Raw genomic sequence first — 19,992 nt, 5'->3', positions numbered from 1 at the left:
CGCCTTGAATAAATTTTCGTATTTGCGGAGTAATTTTGATTGCCCTCTGCAGGGCTGGTAGCGATCACTGCTGTCAGAAATAGTGATTTTAGTAACCATGTTGAACAAATAAGTTACCAAATAGTGACTTAAAGTTGTAAAAATAGTGACTAAAAAGTGACCTAAGAGAAGGTACATTAAATAAATGTTAAAACATCAAACATTTATTTGATGTACCTTCTCTTAGGTCACTTTTTAGTCACTATTTTTACAACTTTAAGACTTATTAAATTATTATCTCATAAACACTTATGTACGATATGAACCTTTAAAGCGACATATTCAATAGAAACTTTATAACCAAACCCACAGTATTAGTCACGGTGTCTATTAATTTCAAAAATCTGGAAAACCCGGAATCTTCAAGACATTTTTTGTTTCCCTAAAATACCTGGAAGTTTCAAAGAATTTAAAAAAATTCTTACTAAGGAAAATTTTAAGAAAATAATGAATTTTAAAATGCAACCATTTATTTTTTCTCGATATTTTCATTCACACTTAGAACTTTTAAGATTCACAGTGGATTAATTTTCAGTAAGAAATAAATTTAAAAAAATATTTTTTTTTTTGGATTCTGAAGACCACTGTCTTTCTGTAACGTTTCCGAATTTTTTCTAAATTTATGGACCTTTTGTGCTCTCGAAATGTTCATGGAATTAGAACGAAATAATTAATATATGTATTTCTATGATTTTCACTGAAGTTCTCAAGATTTTTCTGAAGTTCATAAAACTTCCCTTAAATTATCGGCACTAATTTAAAACTTCTTCAATAGTCTAGACTTTCTTGGTGTCTAAACGATTACTGAATTTCTTTAAAGTTATCTAGACTACCCTGAATTTATCAGGATTTTTTTAAGAATCCGCAATTTTACTGAAATTAATTGATGTGCCTTGTAGTTTCGACAATGTTCCTTAAGTATTATAACCATTATTAACACTCGCTTTTCCCTGAACTTATCTATGCTTACCTGAAGTTCTCTAAATTTGTTTAATAATCCAGCAAATTTTCTGATACATATTCATAATTCCCTGACGCTTCTGACGTTTTAGGATCAATCATAGAATTCTTGGAATACCCTATAATTCCACGGAACTCCTTGTCCTGCAAATTTGCTGAACTTAATGAGATTATTCTGAAGCTATCTGATCATCCTCGAAGTACTCGGAACTTCGCTGAATATCATTTAACTATCTAGAAATATCTAAATTTAGTTCTCTGGAATTTCTAGAATATATCACTGCTTGCTAAAAGTTCTCGCTTTTTTATTAGTGGAACTTCGTTTATGTTATCTAACCAACTAAGCTAAATTTTCACATTTTTAAGTTCTTGAAATCTCCATGATATAACACCCTTAAAATATTCTCACGTTTTCCGGATGTTCGGCTACCAGCCCTGCCTCTGAACATCAGCACTATTTTCCAACCATCGGTGACCGCAAAACTTTAACGGGAATATGGTAGATCAAGAATAAATCGTGATAAACGCTCGTCTTGCTGGTACATCTTTGAAGATATTGTAGATACCACGCAAATATTGGACAACATCCCAACTGATACTGCGAACACTATCCTTGAATGCATTATGCTAAAATAAACAGCCCACAGCTCTTCTCGCCACCTTTTTTTACCTCTAGCTTCAATTCACATTGGGCCCATGGATACTTGCAGCTACCGGCAAGGACGTCCATAAACGCAGCGAGTAGATCTGATGCCCGGGATCTTCCCAAAAACATTGACGTCATGCATTGATAAAATTTCAAAGATTGTTTTTATGAGTTCCACACATGATTTTTTGCAATGTGATCAACATAATTTTTTTCCCTGGCCTACACTAAAATTCCCTGACATTCCCTGACTTTCCAGATCATAAATAGAATTCCCTGACATTCCCTGACTTTCCAGGTTTTTCCAGGTAATCGACACCCTGAATTGGGATTGTTTATGTTGCACCCTTTTAATAATCAATTCAGCAGATTTTTCCATTGTTGTATATATAAACACTTTTTCGTTTCAACAACTATGCAGCACTACACTTTCAACAACTATGCACTACAGCAACTATGAGCATTGTTGTGATATCACCAAACTTAAATATTAGATTATGTCGGTAGAAACAGACTGCGGTGCTTTAAGTTTATACCTTATATCTCTCATGTGACTACCTGCGTTGTTATATAACTGCTATATAGCAGGTAACTTAACGATTATTTTAGGCATGCCTTAAATAATCGTTAAGTTACCTGCGCTATTATATGTATTCACTTGAGAGATGAGGTATAAACATATATGCATATTGCTTACTAATGGACACACCTAATACATAAAAATAAATGAATGGTTATTTTTCTAATTAAATTAATCACAAATAAATGAATTGAAATCTTTTCATGAATAAAACATACTAAGTGATTTTTACTTAGTTTACCTGTTGATTTGGAACAATTTGAGGGTGGTTTTATAGAAGTTGGATAGAGTGTATGCATATATTATAATACAATCCATCACAGGAAAGTGCAAACCATGCTGAGATGGCTGTTCCTCATTAGAACGTTTTGTTCTGAACTCTTATTGGACGATTTGCAGGTAACTTCTCTGTACCCTTTTCAAATGTTAGGCTAGATTTCGCCCAGATTATTGAAAAGTATACCCATAAAGTTTAATCGAATTTTAATAAGGTTGTGCGCGTATTACTATTCGACTTTGAGTGAAACACGCTAAAAAAAAATTAACATGAAAAAGTTGTTGTTCGAACAACTTTTTTTCCTTAAAAGCACCCACTTTGCAATGTATGAAGAAAAGTAAAGTAATTATATTGCCTTTCATGAGAAAAAATATCAAGCAAATCTGAGGCGTACCATTTTTGGGAAAATGACTTTTAATTTTTAAATATATTTTTTTAGAGTGTAGAAATCGATTTTTTATTTTATTTAAATTTTTTTATAAAATTTCAGATTATTTGCTAAAAGTTCGCCATACATCACTTTTTTGTAGGGCTTGTCATTTTTAAGCTATATCGATTTGAAAAAAAATCGACAAAAAACTTTGACCCTTATCAAATGTTAGGCGAGATAAATTTTGAAAAAAATAAGTACGCAAAGTTGCTTAAAATTGCTAAGTCTCCACACCCACAAAGTTCCATAAGGTTCTGAGAGGGTGCTGCCAACCACTGGATGAGTTGGCGTGAAATCCGTCAAAAGCTAAACGCGCCGAACAATAAATAACGCGCAATCAAGGCCACCTTGCCGGGAACAAACGGATATCAAGAACAATGATGAAAAGTTTAAAAGCATGCTTTTCAACTCAAACTCACCATGATCGATGTCCAATGCTGCAATCCCACACCTTTTGAACCCAAACTGCGCCATCTTTGCACTCATTTGTTTCAGAAATGGCAGAAAAGGACTCGAAACCCGTCCAACATATACAAAATGTATATATACTGCATCAGTTCGGTACTCAAGTGATTAACGAAAGAGAAAGTCGATGAAGATCAATGTTACTTAGAACCTAATGCATTGTTTAGTTGGAATTTAAAGAAGACGCGGTGTAATTTTACTAAAAATAGTAAGATATAAACGGAATACCAATTCCAAGAAATTTGATTTATGATTTCAGAGGGAAAGTCACAAAGTTCTTCCAAGGGAAATTGAAATAAACAAACGGTGGAAATCAGATATGAAAAATCCCATGAAAACTAGAGCGAACTTCCGCCGGAAATTGCACCAAAGCTCCTGTAATAGGTTGAAAAACATTCGGAAGACGTCTGATAAACTTCCGGGAAATGAAAGAAAACATGTTCAGAGGAAGGCTGTCGGGTTTTCTGGAGGAAGTTGCAATAAAATTCCGAGGACTGTTAAAATAAACCATCATAAAGCGTTGGATAATATTTTGAACGACGATTGTATTAGCCTCCAAATAGTTAAAAGACACTTCTGAGGAAAGCTAGAAGACCTTAACTATCCCAAGTAACACTTGCAACATCTTGCATGAAAAATAAAAAAATCCAGTTGTAAATAAGTTATATATTAATTGCTTCTAAAACATCCTGTTTTAGACGCGTTGTTTTGTTGTTTGTTAAGTATTTAACCTTTCTGACAAGCACTTGTTATCTTGAAGTTATAATTTGATATTGCATGTCTCAATTACCAGTTAATAACACATTTATAACTGACTGTGTTTGGTGAAAACTGGCTAGCCTTATGTACGACATAATTTCATATGTCATTATTAGAAACATGAATACATCTGAGATATAACTTATTTATAACATGTTATTAATAAGTTATATTTCAGTTGTACTCATGTTTCCAAAAATGACATTTGAAAACATGTTGTATATAAGGTTAGCAAGTTTTCATCAAAAACAATCAGTTATAAAAGTGTTATAAATAGGCAATTGAGAGCTGCCATTCCTAATTATAACTTCAATATACGATACAAGTAATGTTCTTGTTTGTCGTGTTATAAACATGTTTTGATAACAATTATGAAATTTCTCAATGCATTCTTTAAACTGCACTACAATATGGCTGACCAATGAAGCAATGTATAGAATGAAAAAACAATTAATTTGTGCTTTCAACATCAGATGTACGTTTTGTAACAGAGAAAAATAAGTAAGATAATTAAAAAAAAAAGTTGATATTACATTTGTTTTTGGTTTTTGTAAAGTTGGGGAATTTTATCCAGGATTTTTTATGCAATTCAATTTATTATATTAAGCTTTTTCTTAGAGCCAATGAGTTTTTTAGAAGTAGAATGTATAGATTTACCATAAATTTGTAACCGCATAAATGTTTGCAGTACGGAATCTCAGTTTAGGCACTTTATTCGCACGATAAAATTCCTCAAAAGAATAAGTTGTGTAAATTGATGATAAACAAATTCCATTCGTAGGAAGGATGTAATTAATTTACAACATGTCCAATATAGTAGGTTGCGTTATAGTCATAAATAAGTTGCGCAAGTCAAGCATATGTTATATATAGATCCCACCTCTTGCGCTTTTTTCGGTATAAATATGTTGTATATAAGTGACTAGAGTAAATGTTTACCGCTGATATTGTCATAAATAAGTTATGTAAACCCGTTCATGACAAATTGTGTTGCTTGGGATTCCGAAAGTAACTTCCGGGAGAAGTTGAAAGCATCTTCCTAGTCGGAGCTCGGCTCAGCCAGTAATAAAAAGATAATTCGATAGTAAGCATGCATAAGGGCCTAACCGCGATGATCGATTCTCTTCTCTTTTCACTGCTACAGCTATTGGAAGTAATTTTCTGAGATTTGTCCAATACAATGCTGTAACAGGTTGCATTGGCTATCAAAAGCAAACGCACCGAGAAATTGTAATCCAAGCGAGTTATTAACCAAAGAGAAAATCGACGAAAAGAATCGATCATTACAATTAGGCTCTTATGAACGGTCATTGTTGAATTGACACCGTCTTCAACCAAATGTTGCACAGACTGAACACTTAATTTAGTATGAATAATTAGATTTTTTTCTATCAATGTGGTAAAAAATTTAGTTCAAAGGACTGTGGGTCTTTTCATTATTTTTACAACTTGCATTCGCATTCGTATTAACCAAGTTGCACAAATTCGTGGGTGGTACAAGTCCTAGATAATTCTATGAGCGATGTTGTGTCATCCATCTGTTGTCCTAATAGACAGCAGTTTGAGATCACTTTTCTAGTCACGTCCTTGCAACTAGTGGGCGACCTGAAATTGAACCCTCGACCATCTGCTCGGTTAGGAGACACTTGGCGCACCAAATCACCAAACTCGTTTGTCTTTTCATTACTTTTACAACCGTGCAAAACAAAATATCAACTAAAACAGGAAACGATACGTATCACATGTGCATGCATACAGCACAAAAATCAGTGCATATAAAATTGTAAAACTATGCAGTGCATCACTCCTGTTCAACCGCCCACTCACACACCGACACCAATCTATTGGCGCATCAATATGCAGACCCTCTGCTCTGGCTGCAGACTTCACATACAGAAGCAAAAGATAGAGGTATCGATTGCACTAGATTACCATCCTCGGTGTGGAAAAAATGGCTCTTCCGGTACCATCAATGGAAAATGTGCGAGTTTAACTATCTGCAACTTTTTTTTTGTTCGTTTTCCCGGCATCATCAAATGCAATCGTTGTTGATTGGATCCGCAAAAGGGACGATACGTACCATGCAGACAACTGTTTTACAACATTTAGATCTCAAAATAGTTTGTACACAAACACACACCAATGACTGCATCCAGCAGCTGCAATTTGCCGACGTCGACGCCTAGATCACCTGTACCATACCTACGATGCTACTGCAAGGTGGATTCTTCCTCTCTGCTACGCCAACCTTGTGCACCGGCTGCTATTACATAAGTAATTATTTTTCATTTTGTAGTAACCGTCCGTAACCTCTATGGTTCACGTTGGGCTCGGATGTGGTTCGGTTCATCGGAGCAACTTTCACTAGTGTGGAAAAATAAACTTCGTGCGATGTAGAACCGGTAAGGCACTGACCACCACGAGACCCAAATGGTTCTAGGGCACGTCAACTAGCACCACCACTGGGGCACCGACCGTCACGCTACTACTGCTGCTGCTGCTGTTGGGACCGAGTCCGTTACGACTACACGGGGTGTGCTAAATAAAATTGTGATTAATTATAACAATTTTGTTAAACTAGATGATAATTGTTTAACTACACTGTAAACGGATCAATTATCGCCGTGGGGACCCAGACAGCCGTTAGCAACATGGCAGTGTGAAGGGAAGTGCTGTTTTCAGTAGAACTTTAAAATTAAATGCTACTGTTACTGTGACTGATGGTGATGATGCTAATAACAGCGATGACTTTGAGCTTCACAATGTCACACGTAGGTATTTGCGTACTCGATATGGCTGATTGTTAAATAAAATTGTAATTAGGTGATTGATACCTGTTGTTCATGGTGACGATGGGTTGTGGTTTTTTAATTAACGATATATACAATGTTGCTTCAAGCATGACAGTTTTAAAAGCGTGCCAGTATAACTAATCAAACCACCAACAGGCGGTTGTTATTATAATTATCGGATGTTACCCTATACTAAATTGAATTTTGTTTTGCCTACAGTCGGCTACAGTCTTCGGGAAAGTTGTTCACTGGGTCAAGGTCTTTTGAATGGTGGACAGGTAATTCATAATTTTCTCACTACGTAGAACTTTTGTACATGTGAACTTCCTTTATAAGCTGTAACTCGAGACCCTGGAAATCGAAAGCTCGCGAATCGAACCCGAACGATCACTTCCAGTTGAGCTGAAATTTTGCGCAGTTGTTCCTTTTTAGGGAACATGTCATTTTATGGTATCAATTCTTCATATTGGGTCACGACTAGTTTTCCAACTGGGCCTGTGTAAAAACAGTACTAATGAGTTAAATATAAATATTGTTGAAACAGTTTGTTCGATTGATATGGTTCTTCAGTAAAATTGTGGATATCAATTTGGCAATTATGTAAAAACAAATTTCACTATGATAATTTTCGTTTATTTCTATGAAAAAATGTGATAAATTATAAAAAAAATAATTTGTTTAAACGCTCATTTTTGAAAAATTTAATTTTTTGTAGCAGTGAAATTCATAATGTTTGCTACTAACTGGCAAAATTTGATTATTGTAAAATCATAAACAAAAATGTTATGATTCTATGGAAATTTCGCATTTTTCTAATTTCAATTATTTTTTAACATTCAAACAAGCCGTTTTTTCAGTGTATTTATGTTTATTTCATTGGCGCATTTCTTCACAGGCTTTCATTGGATATTCCAAAGCATCAGAATTGAGTACAAATTTTGGCATTTACACGTCCTGCCGTCTTCATGCTGATAAACAAGTTTTTTTCATCTCAAGCGAGGAACAGCATGTTGTCGAAAGCTCAAAGATGCCAACTATTGCTTTACTAAAAAGGAACAAATGTGCAAAATTTCAGCAAAATCAGAGCCGACAAATTTAATGAATTAAAAAAAAAAATCTTCACTTTGAATGGAATTGCTCTCTAGGAAGATGCTGTCTTGGGGAAAGTTGTTCAAGTATTTGAGGCCTTCCTGGCAGTGGTTTTTTTTTTTATTTTTTATGCAGGGGGGAATCTGCTCACAGACACCTGAGAAGGAACTCAGGGTGTGGGGATGGGAGAATTTCACTCCCGACCCACTAAACCTTACTCTGTGCGCTTGGCCCTTGACCTCCCCGGAACCGCCCGAAGGCATTACTTCGTGGGAGGGGCCGCTGTAGCGCTATGGCACCTCTCTAGCAATACTCTAACGATCTGGTCGGGCAGTAGGTAACTGCTGCTCGGCTCGCCACTGTCGTTGTAATACCGAAACTATGTGCGTGACCGCAGTCACCACCGCGCTCCAGTTCTCGGTGGTACCACACATCCTATGAACGATGTTATGCGGACTGGTATCCGCTCCGCATATCGCTAGCATAGCGCTCGATACTGGCTCGAAACGTGGACAGGCAAACACGACGTGTTCGGCGGTCTCCTCGACACCAGCACATGTGGGGCAGATAGGAGTACTTGCATGTCCGAACCTATGCAGGTAGCTCCTAAAGCATCCATGGCCTGACAGGAACTGTGTCAGGTGGAAGTTTACTTCTTCGTGGCGCCTGTTGACCCAGCTTGATACGGAAGGTATCAAGCGGTAGGTCCACCTCCCCTTTGTGGAGTTTTCCCACTCCAATTGCCATCTCGCGGTCGACACAACTCGCGCGTTGTTGCGCACCCCTCGAACGGTCCTCGCGTCATAGCACGCCACATCCTCCTTAATGATAAGGCTGATTGGCATCATCCCTGCTATGACACAGACGGCCTCTCTCGAGATAGTGCGGTATGCACTGGCAACCCTTAAGCACATTAGCCTGTGTGTACTCTCTAATTTCTGCCTGTGGCAGTCAATATCCAGTACCGCAGCCCACGCAGGGCCGCCGTATCTGAGGATAGATACTACGACCCCAGCGAGGAGCCTGCGCTTACTGGCATTCACTGCCGAGCTGTTTGACATCATACGGGATAATGCCCCCACAGCCATAGACGCTCTCTTGCAGGCGTACTCGACGTGGCAGCCGAAGCTGAGCTTATCATCGAGCATGACCCCCAAGAGTTTTAGAGAGCGCACAGACCTAATTGTGCTTCCGCCGACTGTCAACGTTGCATGCTGTACTGACATGCGATTGTTGACTACGACCACTTCCGTCTTGTGATGGGCGAGCTCCAGTTTCCTGGTTCTCATCCATTCCTCCACAAGCCTGACGCAGTGGGCCGCTGTCAGCTCTACCTCCTCGAGGGATTCCCCGCAGACTACCAGCGTGACATCGTCGGCAAAACCTACAATTTTCACGCCTACCGGGAATTTTATCCTCAACAGTCCATCGTACATGACGTTCCATAACACCGGGCCCAGGATGGAGCCTTGTGGCACACCTGCGGTGACTCTAACGCATTTTTCGCCATCTTCTGTGTCGTACGTCAACACACGATTCTGGAAGTAGCTTTCCAGAATCTTATACAGCCCTCCGGGAATTTGGAGCTGGTGTAGCGAGCGGGCTATCGCCCCCCAGCACGCGCTGTTGAACGCGTTCTTCACGTCTAAGGTTAGCACCGCGCAGTAGCGAATGCCCCTTCGTTTCCGATGAACCACCTCTGCCGTCTGGATGACGTCACGGATGGCGTCCACCGTGGATCTGCCCTTTCGGAACCCGTACTGGCTGCTTGACAGGCCGTCTACACCTTCGGTGTAGGCCGACAGCCTGTTGAGGATGACCCTCTCAAGCAGTTTCCCAGTGGTGTCCAGCAAACAGATGGGTCTGTATGCTGGCGGGTCCCCAGGGGGTTTTCCTGGCTTGTGTTGGATAGTACAACGTCCAGCTTGGCCATTGCCTCCAGTAGGATGCATCCTCTCTGGTTGGTGTGGTGGCTACCCCACTCTACCGCCCATGCGTTAAAGTCGCCCGCAATGACCACCGGTCTTAGGCCGACAAGTACCGCAGTCAGTCTGTCCACCATCTGCGAGAATTGCTCGATAGACCACCTGGGTGGAGCATAGCAGCTACTTAAGTATACTCCGTTAACCCTGGTGATCACGAATCCCTCGCTCGAGTTGGACACGACTACCTCCTGAATGGGGAAGCTCCCCATCGTACATATCGCCGCCATCCCCGACGCGTCCGTGACCCAATTCCCGTTGCCGGTTGGGACGCGGTACGGGTCAGAGATGATTGCGACATCCGCTCCCCATTCCACTGCCGATTGCCACAGCAGTTGCTGGGCAGCCGAACAGTGGTTCAGGTTCAACTGCGCTACCTCGAACATGGCTGAGCATTGCTCTTTGCCTTAGCAGCATAGCTCTTGGACCCCGGGCAGCGGGGGCCACCTGCCATGTGGTTGGTAGGGGTATTCCCCTTCTCCGCGCATATAGTGAACCTCGGCGGCTTTTGGCAACCTCGCGCCTTATGGCCCTCCGAGCCGCACCATCTGCAAAGCTTGCTCCTGTCGGTGTTCTTACAGTCACGGGCCACATGGCCCTGACCGAAGCACCTAAAGCAAGCCGTCACCGGTCGGGGAATACTCACGGGGCAGACCGACCAGCCCACTCGCACCCTCCCTGCGGCTACCGCCTTTCTGGCCTCAGCTGCAGAGAGCCTGATGGTAGCCACTTGGGTGGAGAACAGTCCCTTCCTCAAGATAATCGCTGATTGCGGTACCTCGACTTGACACTGTTCCCGGAGCGCCGTGACTAACTCGGTCGCCTCCGTCACTTCGTCCAGGTCCTTGACCTGGATGGTGATAGTCGAGCCTAGCGACTTCACCTGCACCCCAGAACCAACAACCTCCTTTGCCAGTTTCTGGTAGGTTGGTCCCTGGTCCTTAGCACCACGTTTGAGCACCAGGAGCATCTCGCCTGTACGAGTGCGCCTGATGCTCCTCACGTTACTGCCCATCTCCACAAGACGCTCGTCCGTTCTCATTTTCTTCAAGACTTCCGTGTATTTCGACGCGTCCGTCTTGAAGATGAGAGCTTCGCCCTTGTTCCTGGTCCGGGCAGCACTGCTTTTGGGGGCAGTTTTGTCTGGGGGTTTCGGGGGTTTCGGGGGTTTCGGGGGGGTACCCTTCTTACTGCCCTGCTTCCCGCCCTTGGAGCCGCTAGATTTCTCAACTTTGCTACTGGCTATTCCAGCCCTCTTTTTCGGTACGTCCACTAAAGCAGTGGACTGATGGGCAACCGCCACACTCTCCACCTGCACAGAGACTTTCCGTCTCTTAGGGCGTGCTGCGCCCTTTACTGGCGAAGGTGAGGGTCGATTTCACTTCTGTCCCTGCATAACGGCAAAGTGGAGGGCCTCGCTGGACATCGTATTGTTGCCCGTGAAGTTGAAGGCGTCCGTCTGGGTAGACTTCGGTTCCTTCTGTTCCGCCCTCTCTGCGACCTCTAGTCGCTTCCTGAGCCACTCGTGGTCGTCCTGGGCCTCGTTCACGGTTGCACGGAGCTGTCGCAAGGCCTGCTTAGGTCCTTCGCGATGTTGCTCTTCGTGCTCGTGAACTCTATTATGGCGTCGAGTTGTCCCGCGATTGCCAGCAGCCTAGGGAGGGGCCCAAAGCTATTCATAGTTCTGATTAGCCCGGGCCAGTCCTTCGGCTGCTCCTCCGGCTGTCCACCGATCCCGGCCGTTGTCTCTGCATCGCGCGGAGATTTCGGCCGTTTGTTCGGCTCACTGTGTTCGGGAGATCTGGGTAGACCTCCCTTCGCGAACGGGTTCGCGGTCGCCTCCTCGGCGACTTGTTCACCTGAGGTTTGGGGTTTTTGAGTTTGTTGATGATTTTGTTTAATCATCCCGACTGTTGGGTCCCCCTTAGACCGCTATCCTACCGTGCAAATGGAATAGTCGCTGATTGATCCCCATGGGTGCCTATGCGAGCAGTGAGGTCCATGACGAGGGTTGACATAGGCCTTCATGGGGCGTTATGTTCAGAGCCGGATCGCGTAAGACGGGAATAATTCAACCGAACCTATTCCCACCGCAGCCCCAACTGGGTGGCACGGGAGGAACGTATTCTAAGGCCTGCCAGGGTTTTATGGGACGGAGACAAACAAGGCATTAGCTCAAACGTCGTTTCGGCCGGTTCCACCCGACTCTACTAAGAGAATGAAATACCTTGAGTGCCAGCCCGTAGCGTGGTTTATGATAAGTTTCCACTCAGTGTCCTACATAATGCCAGTGTGTCAGTATACATACTTGCGATCTTACTGACATCGATCGCAAGGCACCTTCCGGCGCTTCCCCTCGTTTGTTGTTCGATTAGCTGACTGGATCAGTACCGCAGCACTGGTGGTCCATCGTTTCCAGGGTGCACCACGGGGAGGCGAACAACTTCACACCCCTGGCAGTAGTTTAATTAGTTCAGAATGTTACCACAGTGCGGCGCTAGTTTGCAGGTAATTTTCCGTCGATTTCGCAAAAGATGTTCAGGTAATCAATTCCTTCCGGCAGGTTGATAGATTAGTTCTGAATTACCTTACTACTCACTAGGCGGCGCTTGTTTACGCATGAACTTCCTGTATTAGATATATCTTGAGATCCTCCTCAGCTAGGAAGCTGTTGTATTTGGCAAAGTTGTTCAGGTGACTGAGACCTTCCAAATAAAGCACAATTAATTTCACGTTTTTCTCACTATGCGACGCTAGTGTACTTCCTGTTTCTTTATATATCAAATTTAAACTTTATATTGAAATTTAAAATCTTCCAACTGCTAATAATTCAGACAACGTTACCTCACTAACAACTGTACGGGCAAGTGGATTTTAAATATTTACACTACAAAAATTTCCGATTCAAACACTGCGTTAAATTAACTATGCTTGTGATATTGAGCAATTGGATTTCAATAATTCATCTGAACATACCAAATCGATAAGATAAGAAACTCCGGAATGATGGAATGATATGTTTTGAGCCTGAAATTGAAACTTTAGACTAAAAGTCTTTTGTACAAAGTTGTTCATTATAGGGGCCTCATTTTTATGACAAAGAATTCTAGGGTGGTTCCTATTATCATCAAAATCAAAAATCTAACTTTTTGTTTGAGAAATTAAGGTATAAATTCTTCGGCAAAGTTATAGCTGAGCTAATTTCAAGCAACTTTGTTGAAAATAACTTTTTTGTATCTCTTAAATTGGCCGATTTAGAGCTATTTTCTTGAATTGAGTTAGGGTGGCTCTACAAAAAACAGTTGTTTTGCTTTAGTTTCCTTATTTCGAATTTCTCAGCAAAGGTATCTTCAAGTAACTTTTAGATCTTAAGAAGGTGCAATTTTCTGCTGCACAAAGCTTGTCAATATCTTTCGCCGATCAAGAGTTATTAATGTTTTTATACTAAAAATATGCACTTTTCAAATGTTAATATCTCTGGTTGGGGCAAACAAAAAAAAAATTTTTACGGCATTTGAAAGGGCATTTGAAATATCATTTCTTTGGGTAACAGTGATTTTAGTTCGAAACATTGTGGGTAGCACCCACCAACCAAGAAGATGAGCATCCAGGAAGAATTGAAGTTGCTGATCCACAAGCGAGGCCAAGGGAAGGCTAAGCTGACACGGATTCGCAACGCGTTAGCTGCAGCAAAGGAGAGCAAAGAAAGGCCATCTTTACCGCAATTCCGAGTTTATGCCAGTAGTAGTCTACAAGGAATACAACGATAATCACGATATGGTCATCGCATCCGTATCTGAAGATAGTGTCAAGACCAAGGAAGACAAGTATGAGTTCGAGAACCTGTACAACGGAATCTCTATCATGATCGAGACGTTGATCGATGTCATTGAGAAGGAGAACCAAGTGAATGCAGCCATGTCCATGCTGTCATCGTCATCTGTAGTGAACCAAATGACGAATCAACCTGTTATCCTTCAGCCGCAATCTTTTCGAACACCTTTACCAACGTTTGAGTGACGGTACGAAACATGGCCTAGATTCAAGGCAACATATTTCAGGATCTAATGCGTCATTCCACGGATTCTGATGCTGTGAAACTTTAGCATCTGGAGAATTCCTTGAAGGGTATTGCAGTTGGTGCCTGAGATATCCTGGAGGCAAGATTTGGCAACCAACGCCTGATCCTAGAATCACATATTCGAGTCCTCCTGAATTTGAAGAAGATGACGAAAAAGTCTTCGCAAGACCTTCGGAACCTCGTCGATGAGTGTTCCCGCCATGTTGAGAATCTAGTTAAGCTCAACCAACAGCTTACTGGGATGTCCGAGCTATTTGTAGTGACTGTGTTGACTCGAGCGTTGGATGACCAGACCCGTGAATTGTGGGAAGCTTCCATCGATCAAACACAGCTCCCTGTATTCGAGCCAATGATCGTTTTTCTGAAGCAGCGTAGCGTTATCCTGGAACGGTGCGAGAAGAGTGCTCCAGAGTCGTCCAGTATTAAGATGATGGTCCAGAAGACATCGTTCCCTAAGGTTATGCCATCCAAGGCTTCACATCCAGCGTCAGTGACATCACTATATTCGTGCGACTTCTGTTCAAAGCAACATCAAAACTATAAGTGTCCAACATTCCAGAAGATAACCACAGAACAGAGAGTGGCTAAGGTGAAGGAAGTAAACTGCCTACGAAAAGGCCATCGCAGTGCAGTGTGTTCCAGTAACAAATCATGTACGAAGTGCTCCAGGAAACATCACACATTGATTCATTTTGAGCAGCGTGAGAAGCCGGAAGTGATTCTCAGTGAAACACCGAAGGTACCCGAGGAGAACAAAGTGAGCAACCTGTTCTAGCAGCGGTTATCCACACAAGCAAGTGTTCCTGATGACAGCGATGGTTTGTTTGACATCGAATAACGGACAAACCCAACAAGTACGAGCATTAATGGATTCCGGATCGCAGATAAATCTACTTGCTGAAAATGTTGTGCAAAGGCTGAAACTTCCAAGGTATTTGACCAATGTACCTGTTATCGGTGTTGGAGGTAGCAGAGCCCATATCCGTTACAAGGTGGTGGTACGAATGAAATTCAGCTATAGTGATTTTGCCACCAACGTCGAATGTCTCGTTACTCCGAAGGTGACAGGCACCATTCGGTCTACATGTGTGAACATTGATTCTAAGAACATCCCTCCCGGTATTCTACTGGCTGATGCTTCATTCTCCAGTCCAGGTGAAATAGACATGCTGATTGGAGCTGAATTATTTTTCCAAATCCTAATGCAAGGCCAGATAAAGATGTCCAATCGCTTGCCGACATTGTACGAGACTCAGTTCGGATGGGTTGTAGCCGGTTCATACGAGCAGCCAGAAGAAGACAATCCAGTGTGTGCCAACATTGCTATGACTGACGGTTTGGAGAACATTATCAGCGAACTTACCGTCGCGATGAAAATGGACGTGTGGTCCAGCTACCCTTTCATGAATCTGTGAAAGAATTAGGAAACTCCAGGTCGTTAGCCTTGAAACGGTTCCTGCTTTTGGGGAAGAAATTGGCGAGACATCCTGATCTGAAAACTCAATACGCAACCTTCATTGAAGAATATAAAACCCTTGGTCATTGTCGCGAGATAAAAGAGGACGAAGATCCAGCAGGTATCCAGACATATTATTTGCCTCACCATTGCGTCTTGAAGCCATCGAGTCACAGCACCAAATTGCGCGTAGTATTTGATACGACAGCGAAAGCAAGTGGTTTATCCCTCAACGATGTGCTGATGACTGGTTTGAACAGTCAAAGTGACTTGTTTTCCATCGTGTTACGTTTTCGAACCCACATTGTTTTCTCTGCGGATGGCTCGAAAATGTCCCATAAGTAACGGTCAGCAACTCCAGAACTTGTAGCGTTTCTGATGGACTACCACGCCAGAAGATTCGTTGGTACCGCGTTTGGGACGGATCTATAAGAATTTGCCTGTGCATTTTCGAACCATCCACAGAGAAAACAATGTGGGTTCGAAAACGTAACACGATGGAAAACGGCAGCTTCCTTCCTTGCGGTGAGGTCACTAATCCAGTTAGCTCGTGATGAGATAGCTAATCATCCAGAAGCGGTCGAGATAACCTTGTACGACTCTATGGATGATATTCTGTCTGGCGGAGAAACGGTTGAACTAGCCAAGAAGCTACGTCAGAACCTCGAAAAATTAATGCTGAAGGGTGGATTTCCGGTGAAAAAGTGGTGCTCCAATTCGGAGGAAGTACTAGATGGAATTCCTGAGGAAGATCGTGAAACCCTAGTATCGATCCAGGATTCCAGTGCCAACCAAGTCATCAAGGCTCTAAGTCTCCTGTGGGATCCGAAGAAAGACCAGTTCCTGTTCCGTGTAGCAGTTGATCCTGCAGAAGATAGTAAACAAGTGATGTAGCGATCGGGGACGATTTTCGACCCCTTGGGACTGTTGGGTCCCGTGATCGTCGAAGCGAAAATGATAATGCAGTGTTTGTGGGCTTGCAGTGTAGGATGGGATGATCCGCTTGATGGTGAGATTCTTCACCGATGAGAAGAGTTCCAGACATCCTTAGATGAACTAAGCAACATAGAGATTCCGAGGTGTGTCGTGATTCCAGAACCAGAAGCCATAGAGGTTCATGGATTCACCGATGCTTCCCAGGCAGCATACGGAGCTTGTCTGTACCTCCGTTGCATTCGACAAAATGGATCAGCTGTATCTCACCTTCTGTGCAGCAAATCCAGAGTAGCCCCACTCCATGCGATGACCATTCCAAGATTGGAGTTGAGTGCCGCCTTATTGCTTGCCAGGTTGGTAGAAAACGTGGTTCCGATGATGAAGGTTTCGAATCGACAAGTGAAACTGTGGAGTGACAGCCAAATAGTACTGGCTTGGATCGGTTGCAAGTGTACATTCGCAATCGTGTAGCCGAAATCAACCGCTTGACTGAAGATTATCAATGGAATTACGTGAGTACCAATCAGAACCTGGCAGATATTGTATCTCGAGGAATGACACCAGTCCAATTGAAGAAGTACGACCAAATGGGAAGGAGTGAAATCTACGATTTCCTGATCAGCCGTGAAGTGGAATGGGAGTTTATTCCGCCGAGATCGCCGAACTTCGGTGGTCAGTGCTAACACAAATCGAAGCTATTGTGAACTCTCGTCCACTTTATGCTACATCCAGTGATCCGAACGACCCACAACCAATATCTCCGTCTTATTTGATGCTCGGTCGAAGACTTGATCCGGTTGCTAAACCATCGTATTTGGACGTTCCTGCAAATCGTTTATCGAGATGGCAGTACCTCAACCAACTCCGGGATCATTTTTGGAACAAGTGGTCTCGCGAATATCTTTCAACATTACAGTCAAGAGCAAAAGGGATCAAAAGGCAGCCTAACATCGAAATTGGAACTGTAGTTCTGTTAGCCGAAGATAATCAACCATCACAAGCTTGAAAACTTGGACGGATCAAAGCTGTCTATCCAGGGAAGGATGGAGTAGTGCGGGTTGCTGATGGCAAGACAACGACCGGTGTGTATCGGTGAGCAGTAAGTAAGCTGGCACCACTTCCTCTGCAAGACGACAACGTACAACATTTAGATGATTTGGAATAACATTCCAACGGGCGGGAGTATGTCCGCGATCAAACGCTCCCAGCGAGAACTGAAATTTCCTGCGACGCAATTTGTTTCTAGAACATTCCATGCAAAGAAGAAGAAGAATATGTTTTCCTTAGGACGGCGCGTGTGATTGGTGTTTGGTAGGGTCACGAGTGTATATATATACCGGGCCTGTTCACGCGTATCGTTTCTTAGTAAACCAGTAGTCTACAAGCAGCGATGCCAGATCTACGGAAATCTCCGTAGATCGACGGATATCACAATTTTTTGCGGAAATACGGATCCGTAGGCAAAATCTACGGAATTCGGTATAGTTTCTACGGATTTTTTTCTTCAGTGTACGTCTCCCTTCAGTATCGGTTTTTTTTTTCAATCTAGAGTATAATCTGATTCTTAAGGGAAAGAAGCATAAAGTAAAATTCACCTCTGCAACTTGTCAACCGTTTTCATGCTCACTTAGCTGCTTTTTGAGTAAGCAAACGTCAGACCTTCGTACTATCTCTTCACTCCGCCGAAAGTTCCCATAATATACTGTCAATCTTTGCTTGTCATGTCGAGACCAATCTTGTTAGCGGTCACCGTAGTCGATACATTTTCAGTGATAATCGACTGCCTTTGCTTCCGACACTTGCAAAACAAGCTTTCAAATTACTGTACCAAACTAAAATGTCATACAACAGGCTCTGTCATACGACACTGTCGCCGAAGGCCGTCACGAATGTATGTATTTTAGTTTTTCTCATAATAAGAGCTCCTGATGCTGTGCTTGTGTGAATTGTGAAAATAGCAGGGAACGATGTCATATGTTTGATCATAAATGGTTTAATTTACACCAAATTGAGGAATTAGAACGAGATCACATATGTCATATTACAGTTATTTGATAATTTTCTTTTTGCTCGAATGTTGTTCTACCGTTTGCGTTGTGTAAGAGAGACGACGCTCTCTTCCCCGTCAGCTCGATGATGATCAGGCCTTCATCGTGTTCATCAAAAAGCACGTAATTCATAAGTCGTCGTACTTGTCCAGCTTTATAAAGGAAACTATGGTTAAAGCTTGGCTTTCTTATTAGATTACGACATCACTGTACCACCGCTACGGGATAACAATTGATCAGATCGCCATAGATGGTCTTGAAACCCCTGCAGTGGATCCTCAAATTGAGCTGGAAACCATTGCCGTGGATAATGAGACAGAATTGCTGCTTGGGCAACAGGAAACGCTCCTTTGGAATGAGGACAAATGCCTGGAGATTGCTCCTGAGCAAAACAGGGTTTCTCTGCCATTAATATATGACAAGCACGGCGAAGAGATAGCTTTTCCTGTCATTTGTTTCGGCCATCTACGGAAATTTAAGCCAGGGGTTCGGGTGACATATTTCATGATGGCATCCAGTGAAACTCGTCGTCAAGACAGGCGTGTGGCCAAACCACAACATTTGTTGTATATGACAATGAAAGTTCTTCGCCTTAGAGTTTCCGAAGGCTTGCAATTCACTTTTAAGTGCACGGGGACCGCAAATATTACACGTGTCAACCTTAAGGACCGCCTTATTCATGGAGCAGTGCATTTAACGAAATCTGTCCTTCCTCAAATCAATACCGAATTCAGTACAGCATTGGCAACAAAAGAAGAGAAATTTGTTCACCATTGTTGTAGGCAATTGGGAAAGCCTACGATGTTCCTCACACTCAGTGTAAATGAGATGAAGTGGCCCAATTTGTTTAATTTCCTACATCGATTGTCAGAAGGACACAATGGCAATGACTTAACAGATCCTATACAGGAATTGACTGCACTACAAACAGCAACTCTGGTCAATGATGTTCCAGTCACGTGCTGCGTGTACTTCAACAAGCTGGTTGACACGATTGAATTTTAGCACCGTGGAAGTCCTCACGCGCACATCTTGCTATGGCTGAACAAGGATCCCCAGGAAGCAATCAGTGAAAGTATGCCAAAAACTCAGGGGAACCAAGATTTTCCAAAAGAGTTAAATTTGTGAACATGTCCCAACTAAAATTCATATCAAAAGCTTCTTTTCACGGCAATCAAAGCCGTACTAAAGAGTATACATTTCCTATTCCTACACAAAACACAAGTCCTGCTGCAGTTAACAAATAACATTGATTATATAAGACCACGTAGTCCGACGTCACCATTGCGTACAATCCCAGAGGGCTGTCCCTAGTAGTTTTTCAAAAGTTCTTTCATCGATTTATCATTTAACGTTAAATATCGCCTTAGAACTAAAAAAAATATCACCTTCGACTAAAAAAAATCCGTAGAAATCCGTGGATTTGAATAAGTCTACGGAATTGCATGGAAC

The 19,992-nt window shown here is 42.4% G+C and overlaps 1 protein-coding gene across 1 annotated transcript; it reads left to right on the top strand.

Annotated features, from left to right (window-relative positions):
• The first annotated feature begins 14,915 nt into the window (after positions 1–14,915).
• LOC135714244 (uncharacterized) lies at positions 14,916–15,515 on the top strand. The gene has a single exon (XM_065237577.1). The coding sequence runs from the start codon at positions 14,916–14,918 to the stop codon at positions 15,513–15,515; it is 600 nt and encodes a 199-aa protein (XP_065093649.1).
• Positions 15,516–19,992: the final 4,477 nt, after the last annotated feature.

This window comes from Ochlerotatus camptorhynchus, unplaced genomic scaffold, assembly GCF_037179485.1.
Source record: "Ochlerotatus camptorhynchus isolate MF236.1 unplaced genomic scaffold, CSIRO-AGI_Acam_v1.1 ptg000631l, whole genome shotgun sequence".
Lineage (NCBI taxonomy): Eukaryota > Metazoa > Arthropoda > Insecta > Diptera > Culicidae > Ochlerotatus > Ochlerotatus camptorhynchus.
Note: the sequence above shows the minus strand (reverse complement) of the source record. Positions and strands in the feature narration are given on the sequence as shown.

Coding starts and splice junctions, on each gene's coding strand:
- LOC135714244 (XM_065237577.1), top strand. CDS start 14,916: ATGGTTTGTTTGACATCGAATAACGGACAAACCCAACAAGTACGAGCA.